This window comes from Branchiostoma belcheri, unplaced genomic scaffold, assembly GCF_001625305.1.
Source record: "Branchiostoma belcheri isolate BF01 breed outbred unplaced genomic scaffold, Haploidv18h27 scaffold54, whole genome shotgun sequence".
Taxonomy (NCBI): Eukaryota; Metazoa; Chordata; class Leptocardii; order Amphioxiformes; family Branchiostomatidae; genus Branchiostoma; species Branchiostoma belcheri.
Genome location: NW_017804176.1, coordinates 1,496,831 through 1,519,415, shown reverse-complemented (window position 1 = coordinate 1,519,415; position 22,585 = coordinate 1,496,831). Strand labels below are relative to the sequence as shown.

Here is a 22,585-nt window from a genome sequence, read left to right as displayed (position 1 = left end):
GAGGGGTGCAGGTCACCGCAATCACAAGTGCCCTCGGGATATCCTGCTTTTCCAGGCTAAGTCCCAACCAATCCCTCCTGCAAATACAGACAGCTTCCGAGTAATTCAAAAAGGAGGGGAGACAGGAGCCTGAGGAGGAGGAAATATGTAAATTTGTTCCACAGGTATGGACGAAAACTCGGACAGCTTTTATGAATTGTTGGAGCAATGTAACACACTGCTTCTGTGGTTCAAGAAAGCTTTGTAAGTCCCACAAATATTTGTATAGAAAATGGATCAAGCAAACATTGCAAAAGATGATCTTGTGCCCATTAGATTAGAATGGGGTAGGAACTTTACTATTATGCATATAAAACATACAGATCTTTTTGCAATAAAAAGACATAAAAACATTCCTGCCCTCTACCTTTCAGGATGAAAAAAAATGAAAAAGAACAAATTTTGCAGCAATCCTTGTAAAAGTGGAAATAATCTTGTTGACCCTTTTTACACTGAAGACAACACTGCCCATCAATAGTTAATTTTACTACAATTTCAATTATAATACACAATATCAAAATAACAGGAGCATACATGTTGCAACCTACTAACCACTGATTCACCCATTTTTGCTGACCGGGCACTCTCTATATAACTGTTTAGATAACTACTGGGTGGAATTCTGACCCCAACTAACCTGCCTCCTTGACCCATTTTACAAAGACCAACAGTCGTCCGGTTTAAACTGCCCCGGTGTAAAATTCGCACAAGCTCCCGGGCCCACGTCTCAAAGTTCGAATCCCAGAGCAAACAACGGGATGTTCCGCCACTGAAGTCTGCGCAGACAACACCCACTAAAAACCAGAGGCTCAGGGGAATACATGCAGAAAATCTATAGGGCAGCAATCACAACAACGGTGATCCCTATTTCAAACATTTGGATTGACTTGCAACAACCCCCACAGCCAATAAACTTTTCAGACCATCCATAGGGGGGAGGGATAATGAGCTTACCATATAGCTTTTGCTAAGCAGGTTTGGAACTTTTCATAAAACAGGTGCTGAAGAACTAATACAATTAATTTTCAAAGGGAAAAGGAAAGCTGGTTCAAAGTTAAGATGCCTCAAAGTATACTTTTTAATCATTCATCTTACAATCTATCAAAAGCTTTCCTAATCATTCAGTTTCTAACAGATTAAAACATACCTTACTCCTTACCAACAAAAAAAAATTCAATCTACCCCCTACGAATTATGGAATCAACTTGGCTTGTGACACAGGGAAATATGAAAGAAAGATACTGTATATCTCATTTCCCATGTAAGGAAGAGATGGCAGACTTGATAACTTCTGCTTTTCTGAATCACAGAAGATTGAAATCTCAGACTCAGTATACGACTTTGCCATGTAACAGTGACTCAGTACAGTGACTTTAGAACTTTCTTAGATAGAGTACAGCTGTCTTTGACATTGGCCAACTGGGAACACTGATTCAGGGGTCAATGACTTTGCAGGAAGGGCTGCATATCATCTTTTTTTTTCCCTTGAAGATGTCAACCACTTCCTGAAGAGAAGTTATAAAAGGAGAGGAAGAGGAAAGGTGGATCAAGACGTTTCCGTCAAATGAACGGATACAAGTTCTGTCATTCTGTTTACAGTTACTGAGAGTTGTTTTATTAAGAAATGCTTGTGGTCATTTATGAACACAGTAGATCTATGAGTATGACCCACAAACCCACAAGCATGTCTCATTCTTTGATTCTTAACAGGTTAAAGATTACTCTTGTACTTTGTAAATTGTAGGGAAAATACTTGCTTGCCAATAACAAGTGATGACGTAAAGAACTTGCAACAAAAGCAGACAAATTTCAACTTTAATCTTGACATGAGAAAAGCAAAATACATCTGGAAAGTTCAAAGATTAAACATGATTCTGCCAAAAAGGAATACTACAGTGGCTAACAATGATTTTACAAGTACATCTATTTGCAGCTTTCTTGTTTTCTCCAGTTAATGACTTGTTCAATCAACACACACAGACCTGTGATAAACACAGCATTTGGGAGATTAGTACAGGTTTATCTGGGCAGATTTTAGATTTACATGTTCCTTTGAAAAGAAACTTCCATGGAAGCTCTCTAAGGTTTCAAAAATCATCAGCAATTTTTCAAAAACTTGGACAAGGAATGGACATTTCTTTTACCTTGGTAGGCTCAGATTCCCAAACACTTAGACAAGTTACAATGTAGCCGACTTCTTTGAAGAGCTGAAGTAACATAAGCAGTGGGCCATAAACTTAAGCCATAAAAACTGTCTGTGGTTTTATGAACCCAACATGACCCCACACACAGCTCCATAAAACTGGACACAAGCCACACTCATGTATATGGACTTACTTTTACTAACAAACCGACTGCCCACACAGCAGGTCATTTAGACCCCCATAAAAAACATGCCCTAAAGATATTAACACATCCCTGCTAATACCCAGAGAAAGTGATTGAAGTGTGTGCAGTTAGGATAATTCTTGTCTGTACCCCTACTGGGGGTCCCACAAACACAATGCGCCATTAACACATCAAGGTCAAATTTGCATTGAGGATTATTAGAGCCAGGCTTTGAGAAATAAACCCTATTGTTTGTGGGGCTTCCATGTGAAAAGATCTAATAGGGGTCCTAAACAATGGGGCATTACAACACTACCCCCCTAGCTTTTGGTATCTAGGTAAAAACTGTTCACTTGGGAGAAAGTGGGGGAGACCTCTTTTATTACAAATATGGATGGAAGTATAAGGGAAAAGAAATTTCAGTTTTCCATATGGTAAAGCGAGAAATCTCTGAGGGGAAAGGAAAAATGCATGGAATAACAAATACTGATAACATCTCTCATTCTCAAGTCCAAATCACATGAAAATTACTGGAAAGTGGGAAATGTAATTCTGTTGTTTTTATTTTATCAGTTTTTCCAAAATTTTTTGGCTAAGATATAACCTAGGTTATAAGCTTGTTCCTAGGATACTTTTCTTTTCAAACAAGCTCATACAAAACTGTGTGTCCAGATTGAAAACACCACAGTTTCAGGTCTGCATTCTAAATCATGGCAGTTAAAAACTTACATAGACTTTAAAATGTAAAAGGCGCTGCAAGCTCTGACCTTTTGACCCAAGTTTGCTTTTACTGACTTCTGTAATTGGTATAGGGCTGGGGGGAAGGTTACTAGCATGGTGTGAGGGATTAACCAGAGAGGGTCTTACCATATGTGCCAAAGTGGCGACCAAATTAGAATCACTTGTATGGTAAAGAGGGGGATCTTATCTATGCAATCTGGAAAGTGGCAAATTCTTTTTATCAGTGCATGGGCAAGCACCAAGTTGTTATAAGTGGCAAGACATTGTGCGTAGCCCCGTTACAACAAATTATGAAGTTGACAGCAAGGAACTTTCAAACACTGTCAGGTACTGGAGAATTGACTGCATTTCGTTGATTGTAAACACCATTGTTTTAAAACAGCAAACCATTTGACAACAAAAACAATCGGATTCATCAAAAACAGCTACCCCACCCCATTTTTACAATGTTTTATCTTTGAGAAAAAGGGTAGTTTGAGTATTGATGGAAACTTTTTCGTACAGTTTCACCATTACCGGAAAACTTGAAAATGCGAAGAATGCTACATTTTCAAAACTCTCAAGGGCATAGAAGGAACTTAATCAGTTTAATGAAGTACAGACTGGAAGTCAAATTCTTCTGAAACTCATTAATTGAGAACTCTAAAAATTTAACTGCATATTTTCCCAAATCCTTGATAAAAGAAGACAAAAGTGAACCCTGACATTAAAGCTGAAAGCATTCAGCAAAGTCTTCAAACTCAGAAAATGACTAAAACCTGCAATGACGACCTTCAAGTTGAAAACAAAGGTCAGAAAAAATGCAGCCATCTGGTTTCAATATCTTTATTTCTTTCTATTTGAATAAACAAGAAAACTTTGTAAAAGCAGAAACCTGGTCTGTCATCACTAAAGACCTCAGGAAATATCTTCTAAACATTAATACCAGACAGAAAATGTTCCACTAGAAACCTAAGCTCTGCTCCGTTGATAATTCATGAATGTCGTTAACCCTTCCAGGAAGGCAACCGACTAATCTTCGATTAGCGAGTCATCACGATTGCTTTACTACGTTTTCCGCTACACGTAACCAACGTACGGTCTAGATCGCTAAGCACACACGTACACATACACGGGCTAAACTGACGTGAGAGGTGTGGTTTCACTCTCAATTTCCTGCCAGTTTCTCATGTCACATGTCAAAACAGCCTGCAGAGGCTGAAGGGAACATCTGTGGGGGTGCGCCCCTGTTTTCACTAATGCACAGCAGTAAGACTACTAGTAGTACTGTAGCGTTAAACAAAAGATACAACCCCCCAGGCCAACACGTGATGTACTGAAAGGGAAACTATTTCTAGTCCAGCTCATCACCTAAAACATTTAGGAATTAGGAATGCATGCCCGGATAAGTAAAGGGACGACATTAAAGAAAGGTAGCAAAGCGTGATTAAGTAGACTGTTCAATCATAGGAGATTACGATGACACTGCTATCCATTGGTGAGTGACTAACAGGAAATAAGAAGCGAAAAACACACAGGAAAGTACGTGGGGCATGTACGTAATCACTCAACAGGAAACAATAAGGACAATCGTACACAGATCTCACCTGTCTATTAAACTTCTACCCTTTACCAAACAAGGTGTTAACAACATTCCAAAAGAGAAAGTCACTTCCGTCTTCCCTTTGTTTGCAGGTTTCTCACCTGTTTTTATTGTTACTAATGATAGCTTTCACTGGTTTTTGATCTCAAAGTTTTGGGAAAGACAGTTTTGTACAAGGTGTTTGGAAAAGGTTGTGATAACAAGGTGCGTCAAACCGAGTTATAAAGGTGGTGATTACTGGATTCTATAACAGACAGTTCCTTCCGTTGGTCATGCATCATCCAGCACAAAAGGAATATTTCATTTTCACATGCCTTGCGTAAGTTTCAATTCTCATAAATATCTTCGTTACAAGACTTCGACAATCTGTTCTTGAGGCGGCTCATAATTTGGTTCTTGCGTGAAATCGCAAGTTACACAATCGGACATGTTGAAGGCGGAGGTGTACAAACAAAAACACCACAAGAATGGGCACTCAGCGGGTACCACCTTGTTTTCGACAACAACCCAAAGAAAAGAAGACACACCTTTTTTCCTTCAGGCAAATCAGTCCGAGAAGATCCAAGAATAGAATAAGAAAAGAAAAAGGTGTAGTCCGGTTACGCAAGAGCGTGATTTATGTAAACCTTACCTCCGTTTGATGTTGTTGAGTTTAGACGTTCGCAGTTCACAGCATTTCTTCTGTCGGACCGTCAGTGTTGCCGCCTGCTCTGGTCACCGACCCTCGTGTGTCGGACTACCGGAGATCGTCTGCTCTGCCCCGTGACCTCCTGCGGAGGAACAACGCAATCCTAATTAAGCAGAGACGGTGTCATGTTACAACCCGTTATTGTGATGTGTGAGTCATTTGAAAGCCCGCTACATACACTAACGGCGAAAGCGAAAGTTACAATTCCCATTAATCACGTCACAGAAACAACCTTCGTTTGGAAACGGCGACCGAAAACACACTATTGTGCGCGTTTGCTTGCGAATTGCGAAATCGACTGGACGGATTTGCGGTAAAACAAGGGAAAGTGATTGACAGCCTAATAATTAGATTTGACGACCAGATCGCCTTCGGCAACATAATTTTCGTAGAACCTTCACAAACAAGAAAATCATTGTACCTTATGTAGGTGCAAAAAAGTCCAATTCATTGATTAAAACTCGAAGAAGTAAAGAAAACGGAGTAAAAAGGCTTGTGAGAAGTGAAAGTATGACACGAACCTACAACAAGTGCAGCGCGCACATGACTGCGGGCAAAACTTTGAGAAAGTGACTAATTGAGCACACGAAGTGATGACGTCAGGATAAATGAGCCTGTTGCTATAGCAACAAGGCCAAGCCTTCAGGACGATGCACTCTCCTTCAATAATATGTACCTCCACCTGAGCACTATTTTCTCGCTACAAAAGTGTCCCTGGTTGACTATATGTTGTTTTTCATTTTAGACAAACACCATAAAGGCATCTTAAGTTCACTATAGGTTGCTGATATTCAAAATGTTTGACAAAGACGAAACAAAATGTAGCTAACTCTGCAACATAAGTAGTCAACTGACAGAACAAAAGATCACTCCGCTATAAAGGCAAAGAAATGTAGCCCGATTGAAAAGTGTTTTCTCTTCAAATTTACGGCAGAGTAATAATTTCCAAATTATCGTACAAAAAAATTGAATAATTTAATTTACAAAATATGACAGTTTCTAATTGTTTTCAATTTAAGCTTAAAGTGGGAATATTCGATAAATTCATTCAAACTTCCGTTGTGCTGCCTTCAAAAATACCTCCCGCTCCAAATTAAGGTGACAATTTTGACAAAATGTTACCTTTGTTCTGGCCGTCGCGTTCGTATACAGCTATAATAATGAGTTAGGAGGCAAATCCAGCATTTTAGAACCTTTAGAGTACCTTAGAAAGAGAGCACCAGTCGCCGTGGTCCTGTCAATCACCTAAAAATCCCCAAATGGGTGGTGGATGTAGCGCACCTAGTGCATCATCTACCGCAGGTGAGACATATGGTCTTCCTTCTTTCCAACCTTAATGACATATTCCTGGTCTTAATAATGACAGAGAGACATGACACACGTGTCTTCCTTCCGGATGTATTTTATATGATGGAATCCAGTCACAGATCTAGTCTAGGTGGTTAGGTATTCCCTGAGATAAGCTCTCTTCCGGGTTTGGGAGCGAGGAATTTGTATCTAGACATTTTGTAATTCGTTCTCTGTGTTAGTCATCACCAAATGCCCAATGGCGGTCCCTTTTAGAAGTGACATATAAACGCTTAAGGCAGTCGGCAGGGGTTTCTTGAGTTCATTGTCCTTAGATGACTCAGTTTCCCATGACTTTCATCTGAACTTGACTTCTAAGGTTGAGTTCATGGCTCATGTTCAGTGTTTTTGTTGAACAGCCCTCTTACTTCAAGTGGTTTTACTTCAAGCCACTTAGATTGGATTGAAGTGCCCTGCTGTCCTGTTTTTTGTTACATCCGTCAAAATTGCCGTGATTTAACTTCAAAATGTGATCATTTTTTGTCATGAAACTAAAGTTTCATTTTTTTCAATTCCTTGTCATACAACGAGAAATATATAACAACTTGTTAGAATATCTTGAATCAGATAGCATGTAGCAAGACAACTAGTAAATAACTGCACCACCTAAAATAGTACAAAGAAGGACAAAAGGAGCGACAAGAAATATATAAAAACAGGCGAAAAAATGCTTACTTCTAGAGTGCCTCTAAGAATGACGAGTAAAAGTTTGTTGGGGTCGTTGAACCCTGACTCAACTTTCCACATACTAATATGTAACAGTTCATAAACAATGTTTCTCCAGAAAGAAAAACAGAATAATAATCTGACAGGAAATCCAGCAAATTCCACAATCCTGTTCAGTATGTGTATAATGCTATGGATATGAATAAATGAAATCACCATCTGATGATATACTTACTCTGTGTCTACCTGTCCCAGGTGTTCTACCGGAGGATGAAGTTCCAGTCTTCAAGGTGGTCCTTATAGGTAAGTCTGTCTGTCCTGAGTAAATCCTCCAGGTGAGATTGCAGGTAATAATGGTTATTTACCATCCAGGTGTTCCTATGTGACTAAGGAGTTTTGAAACACACCTATGTGTGGATCGTACCACTTCCTGTAGGGGCAGACACAAAACTTCCTGCTGATTTCACTGGAATTCTGAAGGGAATGAGGACACCCCTGTGCCGGGACACGTAAACATTTCCTGTCGTCTGGGAGTTGTACGCATAAACGACTGTTTACTTTCTATCTTTGTGTATACAAAATGCCTTCCTTTTTTCAAAAGTCTTTTTTTCTATACTTGTATTTTTCCTGTTCCCAAAATATATCCTGTTCCAAAAATATATCCCTGTTTTTTTGGGGTGAAATTTCAAATTTTGATGCAGTTTTGCATCTTTTGTCTATTGCAGTCACCAGAAGGATGTTTGAGGTTTCAATCATCATGATTTTGAATCTTGTCTTATGAAGAGAACAAGGAAGGAAGTGTTTTGATTTTGTCTATCATTCACGCATGAATCACTCTAATGGACTGTACATGTATAAGATTTTGTGGTCACTGTTTTGTGAGCTGTTAGTTTGCTACAGACACATGGTACATACATGTATTGTGTAATAAAACGTCACAAAGATATTTTGCAACAGGTCTTTTATGCAGTGTAGTTACAACTTCTCTCTCAGCTCATAAAGAGAACTGCAAATTTGTACTTTATGTGGTCAGCTCTAAATAATGTGTGTACACTTATCTACTCCATGTTCCGGTAGGGTTTCTCGTATGTGGATAATTATTTCTGGATGAGTCAGAATTTCCCGTCTGGATATTTCCAAGGAAATTTTTGGGAAGAAACCCTGGGGGAGACAATGTCCTTAAATACAGGTCAATATGACCAAATATGGGCATAGGTGGGGCTGTGATATTTGTCTCAATGTGTTTCTTTGCGAGATCGCAAACTTAAAAGTACCATAAATGGACAAATATGTACATTACTATCGGTAGTATAAATGTTCTTCTTGTTCCTTGTTACACAGTAATGCATGTACTGAAAAAAGTACAAATCAGTTGAAAACTTTCCCTGTTGAGTTTCATTCCTTTTTTCAAATCCATAGCTATACCTTTATTTTCAGATTTGCAATATACCTATACACTTTTCTGATACACACTTATCATTTGCAGAAAATTGCCTTCCCATTCAATTTTATTTCCTTCTTCCACCACTTCCTGTATGTATTATTACTGGTATACATTATATTCAGTTCTCATGTGTTGACCCTTTGAGTAACTAGTATTTTCCTTCTTCAAGTTTAATACCTAATAAAGTAAATTCAGTACATTGTAGACTCAAACCACACTCTTGTATCATCTTTACTTCAGGACCAGAAAAATCTTGATTGACACCTGTTAAGCGTGGATTTCCTTGAACCAACATGTTGCAAACTTGTTTCCACAGGGGACCCTGAGGCAGGGAAATCCAGCGTGTTCCTGCGTTATACCAAGAACCAGTTTGACTACAGCTACCAGCCGACTACATCTGTCAACATAGGTAAACCTGGAACAGTAGTTGACCTGTACATAACGACTTCTTTTATGGTGTCTTGTCTTAGCAAGTTTGAAAGATTAGAAACTGAAGAGCACATTACAGGGCTTGAAATATTAATGCATACAAGCTTCAATTTTGTTTAAAAATGTGAGATTTCAGAAAAAAATCTGTACAACTTGCTATTGGGCAAGCCAGAGGACTACAGGATTGGTACACAGTAGTACAATTCATTAGTACAGTACTGCATTATTAAAGACAAATATGTGAATTTGAAACCTGTAATATCTAACCATAAATCATACAGAATTAGCCATACCGTAGCTCCTGAAGTCTTTGTCAGTCTACATGTACATTTTTGCACTTTGTTGGTAAGAAAACTAAAATTTCTCTCAAATACATGTGAGGTGGCTTTTCCTCATCATGCTCAACCAATCATGAGCCACAACAGGTTACAACCCACCCAAAAAATGGCTTGGTACAACACCACTTCTGATTGGATGAAAATGTGTTTGACCTTCCAGCCAATGTGGTGCGTAAAGTGAACGTCCCTGACCATGTGGTGGTGTCCGTCACACTGTGGGACCTGCCTGGACGTGAAGATGTTGATCTCAGGAGGAGTTACTACAAGGACATTGACGCTGCCATAGGTATCATATCGTCTGCCTACATGTATGCAGTGCTTCTACAGTTAACCATGTGAACTCTCATGTGTGCTCAACTCTCATAATTTCAACAGCTGTGTTACAAAAAGTGGTGAATATACAAATAGATTATATAATATCAGTACTAATCCCAGAGGTATGCAAAAAAGATGTAGAGGAAAATGTGACTGTGCCTTCTAATTGAGATAAGTTAAAGTCATCTTTTGATAATAAACATTTTTTTCTCCTTCCCTTCAGTTGTAGTGGACCTGACAGACAAACAGTCCATAGAACTAGCGGGGTCCTGGAAACAGGACATCTTAAACAACACCTTACTGACACAAGATGCCTCAGAGACGTCTTCAGACGGGAAAGAGAACACCCCGCCCAACATGGCCAGGCACGTTCCTGTACTGCTGCTGGGGAACAAGTATGATGAGGTGAGGAAAACATTTTGCCTCACAGAATCAAAAACAATAAAAATTGTGAAGTCATATTTTGTTGTGTTATTTTGTTCTACTCTGTTTTGTTGCTCTTTGGGGGACTACAGGACTTGAAGGGTAGCAAAGCAGTATAGGTAACAGGTTGAAGTCTACAATTTCCAATTGTGTTGCTTTGTTGAGTTTCATTATATTTAGAGCCCTGTCAAGAAAACAATCTTTGGTATGAAATTGTTTTTAACTGAAACCATCATCCCAGGCCAGGTCTTGGTTGCTAACTATCTGAGTATCTTTTATTGAACTTTTGGAGACAGTGTATAAAAGGTATTTTGCAGTCTGTGCTTTATTGATGTAATTTGTTACTCTGTATGTGGTTAAACATGTGAGTGAACCCTTTGTTTTTATTCCTACTGCAATGTCAGATTGTGAAACGTGAGCGTGAAAAGGCTGATGATGAGGGTGAGGCTGACATTGTGAAAGAACCACCTGTTGAAGTACAGGAACTGGAGAGGGTAGCAGAACTGCACGGCTTTGTGGGCAGGTGGGCTTGTGACTATAATTGTCGTATTACTTTCATGTGATTGCCATAGTTGGTCTATGGTATCACCATCCCAAGGTCACAAGCCATAGGCCAATCCTGGCTGTCAATCTAAATTAGCAGCTCAACCAATGAGAAGGCCAAATTTTTGCATGTCTATGTTTTCGTTTCCTGTATGTTTCGACTAAGGTGGGCAAGGCCGTTGGATCGGTCTGGTGATGTTTCCATAGGTTGAAAGTGCAATATATTTCTTGTTGTAAGGAGGCTCTTCTGACATGCAATGTGATACTAGGGTGAAACCATCCAACATTTCCCAGGATTTTTGCACAAAGGTTGCTCCAATCAAATTGGTCAGTTTGCTTAAAAATCCTTCTTTGGAAAACTTTCTGTGGAATTTGGTAACTACTGTGTGACTGAATTTGAATCTAACTTGAAAACCCAGTCTCTTTTTTGCAACATGCTGTTTCTTTGGTTTGATACAGCTGTAGTAGTAGTAGCTGCAGTATTATTATAGCCACTAGAGGTCTCTTTTGAGCTGTAACATATGCCGTTGTTCTTCAGTGTGTTGGTGTCAGCCAAAGAGTCAGATAACTCAGTCCACAGAGCCATGCAGTCTTTAGTAAGACATCTTCTGGAGAGGAAATTACAACAGAGACTTGCTAAGAAGAAAGGAGGCAACAAACAAAGCCAGAGGAAGAAAAGAAAAGCCAGCCAAGACACTGATAGTTTCACTCCTCTGGAAGAGGTTGGATTGCAGGAGGTTGGTACAATTTTTATTTCTTGGTGTAGAAAAAGAAAGATGTACTGAACTGAGCAAAATCTTCATACATGTGAAAATAAATCAGTTATGAAAAGCGTATTTTTAATGTTTATATTTTGTATGTATATTGCAAGTGTACGTTTATGTAAATACGTTTTAAGCATGTATATATACAAATTGTTATGCCTGTTGATGTAAATATGTTTTTAATCATGACTTGAATTGTAAATGTCGTAACGCAATTCAGCCGTTGTGGCTGCAAAGTTTGTGGCATGGGTTTTTGAACTAAATAAACCATTCATTATTATTTTGGCCGGAGGAAGTGGGTAGTATATCTGGAGGACTTTGGGAAGTGATGTAATTAATTACATCACACATCCCGCCATAGTTACCATTCTAGTCTGTGAACTTGAAGGTCACGTAAACTCCAAATACTTCCCAAAAGTCTGCCATCTCTGATTGCCTGTTCTGTTTTGTTTTTTTCTACCAGATTGACGACCTGCTACACCAGTGTAACCCACCGCTGAAGAAGCTGACCCAGTGTAGCAGTGCCCTGGAGAAGTCCCTGGAGCAGTTCAGGAGGGCCTGTGTTCAGACAGGCATGGTTACTGTCACCACGGCCAGCCTGGAGGACTGCATCTGTGGGGTCAGGGACAAACTGGGGGAGGGGAACAGCCTGGAGGTAGGCATAATATACATGTATATATACTGCTGGAAAATAGAGGGACAGATTCAGATCACTACTGGTCATAGAGACAGGAACAGCATCCCAGTTCCCCTGACTTAGAGGTGTTGGCCATCACATTTCTAGGGGCCTGACCAGCAGAATTGCCACTAAGCCTGATGTAGTCAGGTTACAATCAAATATAATCTAAGGCAAAACCAATGTCCATTGTGCTATCTGTTCAAGATTTACCACATTTGTGGAAAGAAAGACATAACATTAACAGGTGACTATCACCTTTTCAAGATGTCAAACCTGAGACCAGATTGTTATCAACAGAAGAGCAGAGAGAAAGACATTAATTTTGTTAATTGTTTTCTAGACAGTCATACACAACTAGGAAAACTCCAATTACATAACTTTTTGTTATCTTTCCTCCCCCGTTCTGTAGGCTGTAGATGATGGTGGGTTCCTCCAGCTGGTAGTGAAGGGGGAGGGGGAGGTTCTAGAGGAGGTCACAGAAACTCTACAGGTGTTCCACACACAGGTGAGATGTAACTTTCTACCATTGACTTGTTACCCGTTCTGTAGATCTTACATAACAGTCATTGATCGCTATATGTGTTAAACATTGTTGTTACTAGTACTTGCAAGCACTATTGTTACATGTGGCATTGGATTAAACTTAGTATTCTCATTCTCATCTAATGATGAGTTATATTTACATCATATTTTTTTATAAAAGGGTGAAAGAGAAGGAGTAGTACCAGTACCATTTTTTTCATCTTTAAAATCAGGGTTGTTCTTTGCATTTGTGAAATATTCCTCTCACCTTGTTTGAAGTTAAAACTCCAGTTCATCTAAATTTTCGTTGTGAGAAAACCCTTTGAAATACCAAACACATTTTAAGCTGGAACACATTCCCTTAACAAGATTATCAAAACATATTCAGCAAAACGTAAACTGTTCATACCAAAGGTACTTAGGCTCTAATTTGATCCTACTACAGAGTTTTCAAACAATTTAGGGATATCCAGCTAGGTTTAACCTTCTTTCATACACTATTATTATCACACATGGAGTCTATGGAATTAACCCAAAACAGAAACACATGTGGAAAACTTTGATGTCAAAAATTGCTGATCAAGTCTTATTGTTTTGGCATTGGTAAATTGCAACAAACCAACATTTTGACAAACGTCCTTGGCTTTGCATGAATGAGTTGCACCTGCTTTTTTTTTTTTGTTGCCCACCTCCCCCTTTGCTAGCACTTGTCAGGCTTTGCCCTTGAACTAGAAGCCTTCTGAGTGGCTGTGACCTTGAGGTCTTTAGGTGAAGTGCAAGTTTGCCACTGACAGAAATGTCCCAGCACAACCTTGAACTTGTTTGTAGGACAACCTCAGCCTACCCTACTAAATTCTGGAAGGGGTGACATTGTCAAGGTCGTTCTACAAGTCAGGTCATCGGAACATTCCAGGAGGTTTGGGGCGACCCTGGGGGGCAAGCAGAGTTACCACCCTAGATCTCCCCGTGGAAGTTACTGTAAAGTTATTTGTTTTTGCTGGGACTTAATTTAGTAGAAGGAGAGGAAAGTGTTTTTCTCAGTGCAAGGACATTATATATAATATATATATTCTGTATAATGTCCTTGCTCAGTGTTGGTCAAAATAGTTATGTAGTAGTGCAAAAGCAGTAATGCATTGGAGAGGTCCCTGCAAAATTAAAACCATTTGAAGATTTCAAATAGCTGAAACAACAGACGGGTTATTGAAGGTGCCAGGTTTATGTCCAAGGTTGGGTTCCATGTATGGAAGGCTTTGGAAGATTTCTGTTTGTTTTTGTCTGCATTTTCTCTTCTGATTGAACAATAACTGATTTCCTTCTGTTGGTCTCTTGATACTAAGAAGTAGTATTATAGTATCATTTATTTGAGTCTTGAATAAAATGAACTGGAAAAATTCAGGACAACCGTAGCTCATCCCCTTTTTGAGAAGTTGACAATGCTAATGTCATGTACTTTCAATAACAGAGAAAGAAACTGTTGTGTTCTTCCTCCTGTCCAGGTTGTTGTGTCCAGTAAGGCTGTCCTGCAGCACTGTCCAGCGGCCGGCACCATGTTAGCCGACCTGGACGCCAAGGTCGCCACCAAGGCCGATGCCATCTGGGACACAGCGAAGCAGGCTGGGAAGACCGCAAAGGAAGTGAAACAAGCGCAGGCCACGATCACCCGCAACAGGGCGTGCATCGCGCAGGCGCGGACTAGCGGCGCGCAGAGCCTGAAAACCGTGGATAGTTCATACCAGAAGATAAAGGCAGCTCTTCTGTGGTGATGTAGCATACTAGAGGTCATATAAGGACAATGCCGCCTACTTTCCTCAGTATAAAACTGATATGGTCAGGTGGCAAACTCCATTAGCTTCAGGGGGGGTACACCAAATTGCATTTTGGACTACTCTGAATATTTTTATCTGTTAACGTATACATGAAGTTACATTCCCAAAGCAATAAGAAATACTGGGACATGTAGTAAATTGCCATTTACACAAAGCTCTGCAAGCTAAGACGTTTATATTGTACAGTTTAGCTTTTGGAATGGTCTTTTATACCAAGTTTATATGAACATTTTTTTAAGGTATCTAATTGCTAAGCAATGATTTTTCTTTGAGGTATCTATGCAAATCAAGATGTACCAAGGCATTTCAGGGAATATCGCTGTGTTTTTGGGAGTTGATTATACAATGTAGATATCTTTTGTAGAAATTTGTCTTGCGTTGTAATGTTTTGCTTTTAGCTGTACATATTCCATATATCAAAGTACAATCACGCATTTACCTATATATTGTTAACTATGCATGAGATATACGCACAGAAAATGTTTTATGGCACTTGGAGAGTGAGTTTTATGCACATGTACACTGAAACCATAGAATCAAGTTGAACTTGTTTTTGGTGATGCCTCCATAGTAAAGCCAGTCATTTTGCCTAATATAGTTTTAAATGGAAGCCCCATTCAAGGGGTTAGCTGTTGTATAAGTTTGTGTGTTGCTTGCTTTGCCTTATCCATTTCAGGAAATGTTTTTATCTATGCAAAAGATAAACTATGGGCAGATATGGGAATCTTACAGTAGGATTTTCCATATCGTGCCATTTTATTGTTGGGACTCTATGCAATGTACAATTTGCCTGTATAAAACAATCAATGCATGATGAGATTTTTAGGAACCAAATTTAGTGGTTTTATATCTTGAATGATATTTGGTGGAGGTGTAGGTTAGACTTACCAGGACGGAAACTATGATGGCAATAAATTGATGTATAATGGAACATCAGTTCAAGTTTATTTTTCTGAGTCAGCATCTCTCTTTTTGCTTCCTTTACAAGTCTTTGTATGCTCTACCACTTTTTGACTGAGAACTTCTGGTAACTTAAATTCAATTAAAACATCTTCATTCTTATTTGGTTCTGAAGCATTTTTCTACATGAATAAAATTTATTTTTTACATTTTCTATTACATCATTCCTTGGGTGATTGCTTTTTTTCTCCATCATTCTTGTTTCCTCTTTTTTCTTCTCTTTTTTGGCTTTGGTGTACTTTCTGTCTGAACATTCTGAGGCACATTATTTACAAATTTTTCTTTGCCATTAGGTCCTAGAGCCTCATTTGTCTCATTGTCTTCTGTCCTTGTCTCAATTGAAGCATTTTTCTTTCTCTTCCTCCTCCTTTTCTTTTTAACAAACTCTGCATTTTCTCCAAGTTTTGCGTTTCCTAATGCAGTGGGTTCTTTTACATCAACGTTTTCGTTGTACTTTTCAAACAAGGCGACAAAGAATCCATTAGTCATGTCCTGTTCAGGTGAAGCCCTGACACACCTGCAGGCCTGTGGAAAGGTGTCCATCCCTCGGTGGTCCCATGTTGGTAAGATGTGCTGGAGACGGTACTTTCCCTCGTATTCCTGGGAATGAAGGGGGAGGGGGGCTCAGTAACACGATATTGACAGTACCGGTAACTGTAGTGGTTTAGTGGTTTAAGTCCTAGTGTGTACATGTATTTCAAATTTTGTGTTTCTTGAATGTCAAAGAAATGCATAATGTTATGGTTTTCTGTTTCAATTTGTGTTCACATTTATTGAGGACGGAGCAAAACACAAGATGCTTGAGTCACATGCAGTTCTACTTGTTCCCTACTGAAAACCTGACCAGGAAACGTACATATGAGACCTTGCCTGACCTGTAGCGCTGCCTGTATGACATCCTCGTTCTCCTGCTGGTGTACGGAACACGTGGAGTACGCCACCCTCCTCACCGCCGGGAACGACAGCGCGTGCTTCAGGGCAGACAGCTGGAACTGCGCCAGGGACTCCAGTCTGGAATGGTACAAGTCATCACTGATGTTTCTCACTTCCTATCTACCAAGGAAACCTTTGGACATTTTAAAATTGTGTTAGGATAAGGTAGAAAGGTGAATACAAAAAGTAAAATGCTGTAAAATGTGATATGAAATGACATCTGTACCAAATGGTCTTTTATATATATAACCAATGCTGCCCCTACCTCTCCGTAGTAATGGAACCTTCCTCGTCGGTTAGGTGATCCAGCCTGCTTGTGATCCCAGATCCGCTACAGGAGGGATCCAGCAGGATGTACTCCACCCCTGAGTACCGGGGATCCTCCGGATCACAGTCCAGGAAACTCCCATGGACCAGCTGGGCACAGGACACGCCCGCACGCTGGGTCAACGACCTCATGGTCGCCAGTCTCTTGGGGTCAATGTCAAACGTAAATATCTTCCTGTAGTGTGTTTAATGAAAATGGTGAATGAGTAGGATTTATAGATGTGACTGTCAGTATATTAATTCCAGAAGCCAACAGGTGGTTTCTAGTAAAAAGGTGAAAATATACAAATTCAAGGTAAGCATAGAAGATCATAATTTTGTTAGTGAAATACATGTACCATACCCCTTGTTTTGCATGAGGCTGGCCATGTGACTTGTCTTGTTGCCAGGGGCAGCGCAGGCGTCAATCACGAGTGCTCCAGGGGGCGGGGCCAGGACATGGGCAGGGATACAGCTGGCCTGAAAACAACATTTTTAATTCAATCAAAAGGGAAATGATTGATCAACCAATCAGGAAGCAGAGTTCTCTGTCAAGTGATTTCAAGGAGGGGTCAAAAGCACCTAGATGCTTGTTTTTGTAGAACCACAAACATAACAGGACTCAAATTATCACGAGACATGTACATTACTTGCCAATAGCTCTTAGCTATGAAGGAAAAGTTTAGCAGATTTTGTGATGAAAAAATATGAACAACTGTCTAAAAACACACCTTGTCCTGGAGGATGATCTCTCCTGACTTGTACAGCTGGTTGTCATGGAAACCAGTCCCCGGGGGGAACACTAGCAGGGCGGGGATGTGGGGGTCCTGTACAAACTGTCCTGACTCCAGGGCTCTTATTGTGCTGCTAAAATTCCTGAAAAGTGGTCACAACCAAGTCTTGACATTGTAACAGCTAAATTTCTCATTTTGACATAAAAATTCCAGTTTGCTTGTGGGTATTTCTAGCTCTGAGAGCTCTTTGATATACACCATGTCTAAGACATTGCATGTCTAATACTAATACTAGTACTAGTATAAAATTATAAAACATCTTTAGAATTTCACAACTTCTCTTACTCCACACTTGGTTCTTCCACCAATGAAAAGCCAGCTTGTTTTAACCTCTTGATGGCATCCTCTACAGTAATCTTCAGTGTGTTGACTCTCACATAACGTGGAAGGGAAACTGCAGTGAAAGAAAGGAAAACACTAAATTTAAACAACAAAACAATGGTATTGTTCAAAATCATATCCAGTTGCTTGAGTAACTTTTTTGGCATATCGTATTACCTGGATGTCTAACCTTCATCGACGTAATGGTATTGTTAACTTTAGGTCCTTTGAAGCAAAGTAGATAAAATAAAAATATACATTTCCCCGCTTATATCTTAAAACAGAAATAGAATACAAAATGTAAAATTCAAATCCACACCTTGAGACCTCACAGTATCAGGTAGGAGGTCTTCATTCTTGCTGACCTTTGACCTGACCTTTAACCTGACCAGGGCGGCATGCAGGGCAGTCTTGTTCCTGTTCATGGCCTCCCGGTACTTCCCTCCGACCTGGAGTCCTTTTCCAAACAGTTGTTCATACACAAGAACCTACCACAATAAAACAAGTTTTCTATCAACCATAGCTCTTCTTCAAAATGTTCATAACCAACCCTCCTTTGATTTTTGAATGGAACAGACAATAAACATGTTTTAGGAAAACTGGTAAAACACAGACCTGTGCCATGTGTTTCTTGAGAAACTTTTCTCTCTTGAGCAGTTGTGTGGACGTGATGATGTCGTCAATGATGGAGCCGTACTTCAGGGTCTCACATAGAAGCGCGTAGAGCTGCCTCTTGTTCTGTTGACAATAGAAACAACAAATTTAAACCCGAAACCTACATGTTCGTTGTACTTCAATTGGTTAAATGCAATAGACAAGGTCATATTCCACATGACAGTCATGAATGCTATTCTCCTCACTAAAATAAACTGACCAATGGCAGCTTGACTCTTTCTAACCTGAACTTAATCTCCAAGCAGATCTTCCAGTGGCAAAATCGTAACTACCTTCTGACCATAAATGATATATATACATGTATTGTAGCCTCTACCAGGCTTCGGAAGTGGCTGAAAAGAGTAGAAATTGGCCACATAGACAGATAACATGCCAGGGGAGTTGGTCCATAAAGTCAAACTTGACAAAGGGAGCACATTCAGGTGTGACGAATGTGCTAGCAGACCCTCACCAAGCCTGGTGGAGGCTAAAGACATTGCATGTCCACAGAAGGGTGGCTCTTGATCATAGCAAGGACATTATACACAGATATAAGTATAATGTCCTTGATCATAGCTAGTCTGATCATAATTTACATGTCCCGATATACCTCCACTAACAGCTGAACACACCTTGTGCTGGCTGTTGTACACCAGGGACTTGACGGTTCCTTCTTTGTTCTCCAGTTTCTGGAGAATGGCTGCCACTTCTGTATACAGCATCTTGGTGGGCGTCTGTGGTTGGCAACTTCTTTCTTTGAGGAAAACAAACTTTACATTATTGTTGTTGTTTATTGGTATATATGAGCTACAAATCAATAGCAATGCAATTATCTTTCAAGTGTAAACCTTTGGTTTCATAATTTCTATTTGAATATATAACCGAATGATGATGCAGCAATTATATACCAACTTTTTTTATATGAAGGTATGATATCAACAAAGGAGATATATAAAGGTAACGTTATATAACAGTGTGCACTTGGGTTGAACTTGAATTTTTTGTACTTTTTCTAACCCATATTCATCTAAAACTTGTAGGGATTCTTTATGCTTACTAACACGTCAAAACACGTTAATATCACGAACACATCAAAACCACGTGTGTATACGGTGTATACAACATCATGGGGGAGGGGGGCGTCTTCCGGTGAGCAGTGGCATTTTCCCCTCTGCTATCATAAAATTAAGCTAAACGTCAAACGCATACCTACAATGGCGGCGCTTGATGACGGCGAAGTCACACCTGGAGTAACGTTAACGTATGTAACTTATAGGGCAGCTCTGGGCAGCCCCGAGCGTGTGTTGTTACGTCTTTCCTTCCCCGACCGCCATGCTTGCTGCTTTCGTGACGAGCAACCGCATGGCGGCGTGCCTAAGTCTCTAGGTCGCCACGCCCCCTTTGACCCGAGGTCACAATGTGCAACGCCCCCCATCGATATATGTGTAGTATTACATGTGTTACACAACATCGGTATTTGCATATACTGTACATCGCTGCAACGCAATTCCACTCTCAGTTTTCAGAAACAAGCGTGTGTTTTCAAACCAAAACATTCTTCGAGCGCGTATGGATAGCTACAACCCACTCTGCCATGCGGATTGTCAAAGACACCTGTCGATTTTCAAAGGAAAAGCAGGTATACCGATATTTGAAATAATAAAAAGGTTTTTGTTGACGAAATGATTTTTAAAAAATTAAAATCTTCTCTCTGCAGAGATTGTCAGGCCTCTTTTCCATGATCATGTCTTCGTGTGAATCGTCGGACACGAAACGTAAATTTGCCTGTGTAGCAGGTATATACTGATATAGAACGACATGAATATCAGGGAGCGATCACAACTGGTCTTGAACGTGGATTGACCAGATAGCATGCACCTGTCCGGTTGGATGGGTGTTTCTTTTTCTGCCAAATGACGATCCTTTTTAATTAAAAAAAGGCAGTATCTCTTTTTTCATCTCAATCAGGGTACAATTTGCGTTTTCTTTTTTTTTTTCAAAAGTCGCCTGCATACTTTTGTAAATTCTTTTGTTCGCTTCCCCAGAGCAAAAGCAATCACCTGAATACTTAATGATACACACTAAATGAGTAAATCTCTCACAAGACCTGGCTTACCGATGACTAAGACTCGGTAACGTCCCTACCTCCGTGCGACCACCACAAATACTCCTCACCTATGGGGGAACACGCCATTGTTAGACCACACAAAGGCCAAACATCCCGACTGCTTCTCGGAAACAACGGCGGCTAGCCTTTGACAATCACAATGACCTGCAACCAAAGAGAGCATGAAAGCAGGAGCGCCCCGTAATAATCGTAATTACTCAATCAACTGGACCCTTTTGAAGTGAGTAATATTCAGATGAAGATGATTAATCAGGTTCGGTGTGTCCCTCGGCATTTTCTTGGGAAAAAAGTTAAAGTCTGATTGCAAGCATTCTTTAGAGCTACTCCCTTATGTCATGATTCATCTATAAGGTCATGAAATGAACATTAGAAAATGGTCAATTTTTAATAATTCCCGTAGTATTTGACAACATCCATGCATCTTTCCACTTTTTTTTGTTTATGGAAATATCGTAGATTGATGAAGACAATTGAGAGAAACCGACCGTTTCTTTCTAATTTCCAACACACCTGTTTCCTCTGGACGGCCAACGCCCGGCAACAAGGAAATGACAAATTTGCATCTCATCATGACGTCAGCGAGGTGCCAGCTTGCATGAGATGAAGCTGGTTATTAGATCAGCTCGCGTGCCTCGTCATTTGTTACTTCCTAATTACCTAATGTGCGTTCCACTGCCGCGCTGAGTAATGTATGATCGGTCATCAGTCACCTCCCGTGTCCTTGAGAGACCTGTATCACTGAGGCCCTGTCTTTTGCGTCGTGTGATAGACTTCTGACAGCAGGTTTAGACTGACTTGTGATGGAAAGGTTGTCGAGTGGATATAACTAATAGCCTAGTAACCAAAGGTTGTACGTGTAGGGTGGTCTTTTGATATAACGCTAGGATCCAGACTCTAGCAGGCGGCCGAAAGGTGTGTCATTGAGAAATACACTTTTTCCTCACTCGACTCAGTTGAAAATGTGTACACCTGGCCTAGGTTAGGGATATATGAGGGACATCTTCTCGGATGGGACATCTTCTCAAAGCTGGAGGTCTTGAAGGCCAGCCACACCTAGACCACACTTATCGAACATTCCGGTGTGAGTGAATAAAACCTCACAGTCCGGTCTTATGTAGCTTGCACTTTAATATTGCACAAAACTGGTACCTAAAGGCGGCCCACCAGTTATGCAAAAGAACAAACAAGAAAACTCCACTGTCCGACTGAATACTCATAGATACATGTATTCTCCAATGCACAGTGAGCTTTTCGTTTAAACTTCACATAACTGTTTTACGCGCCAATTCCCAACACCTTATCCGATAGTCCAAGATTACAAAAAAACAGAATCGACGTCTTCGTAGATCTGAAAGAATTGGAGAAAAAGATCTTTCTATAAAAAAAGTTTACATGTATTGTATATGGGTCCTTTTATCAAAGGAAATGATGCCCTGAAGAGATACACATTTAGGAAATCTAAATAGGTTAAACCGCCTCCATGACCAGTTTTACTGAACTAGCCCTCTCCCGTATTTCTAAACACGTTCATACGCAAAGCAAACAAACTCACTTAATATTTTCGCAAATACTCGAAGCAAACTTAATTACGTCGTTGAGAGTCTAGATTGTGACGCCTCTAATGATGTCAAAGTTAATTTGCCTGCCAAATAGACATGTACTGCCGTATAATTCAAAACGGAGGAGATGCCACTTGAAAGACGCATAAAAAGTCTCAAAACACGCGTAAGATTTCCTCACCACAGCCAGGTGATCACTGACCGACCAAAATTGCATTTGTGTGATCCTCAAGTTGGCTTTATAATCGGAATA

The 22,585-nt window shown here is 40.0% G+C and overlaps 3 protein-coding genes across 3 annotated transcripts in view; 1 reads left to right on the top strand and 2 right to left on the bottom strand.

Moving 5' to 3' along the window:
- Window positions 1-5,456, bottom strand: part of LOC109481115 (PR domain zinc finger protein 1-like) — a 23,913-nt gene extending 18,457 nt beyond the window's left edge. The window contains exon 1 of the mRNA XM_019783599.1: window positions 5,322-5,456. The gene's annotated coding sequence lies outside the window, so the exon portion shown is untranslated. The remainder of the gene's footprint in view (window positions 1-5,321) is intronic.
- Window positions 5,457-6,428: 972 nt separating this feature from the next.
- Window positions 6,429-14,771, top strand: LOC109481130. Its single transcript, XM_019783622.1, has 10 exons — window positions 6,429-6,680; window positions 7,647-7,694; window positions 9,152-9,244; window positions 9,763-9,888; window positions 10,141-10,322; window positions 10,745-10,863; window positions 11,422-11,620; window positions 12,111-12,302; window positions 12,736-12,831; window positions 14,348-14,771. The coding sequence occupies exons 1-10, from the start codon at window positions 6,638-6,640 to the stop codon at window positions 14,612-14,614; spliced, it is 1,365 nt and encodes a 454-aa protein (XP_019639181.1). The 5' UTR covers window positions 6,429-6,637; the 3' UTR covers window positions 14,615-14,771.
- LOC109481182 (probable 28S rRNA (cytosine-C(5))-methyltransferase) lies at window positions 14,762-20,903 on the bottom strand. Its single transcript, XM_019783686.1, has 10 exons — window positions 20,791-20,903; window positions 19,278-19,399; window positions 18,607-18,729; window positions 18,311-18,479; window positions 17,956-18,064; window positions 17,608-17,731; window positions 17,241-17,356; window positions 16,836-17,072; window positions 16,513-16,648; window positions 14,762-16,237 (listed from the first exon to the last, which is right to left on the bottom strand). Exons 1-10 carry the CDS (start codon window positions 20,837-20,839, stop codon window positions 15,830-15,832), a joined length of 1,593 nt encoding a protein of 530 aa, XP_019639245.1. The 5' UTR covers window positions 20,840-20,903; the 3' UTR covers window positions 14,762-15,829.
- Window positions 20,904-22,585: the final 1,682 nt, after the last annotated feature.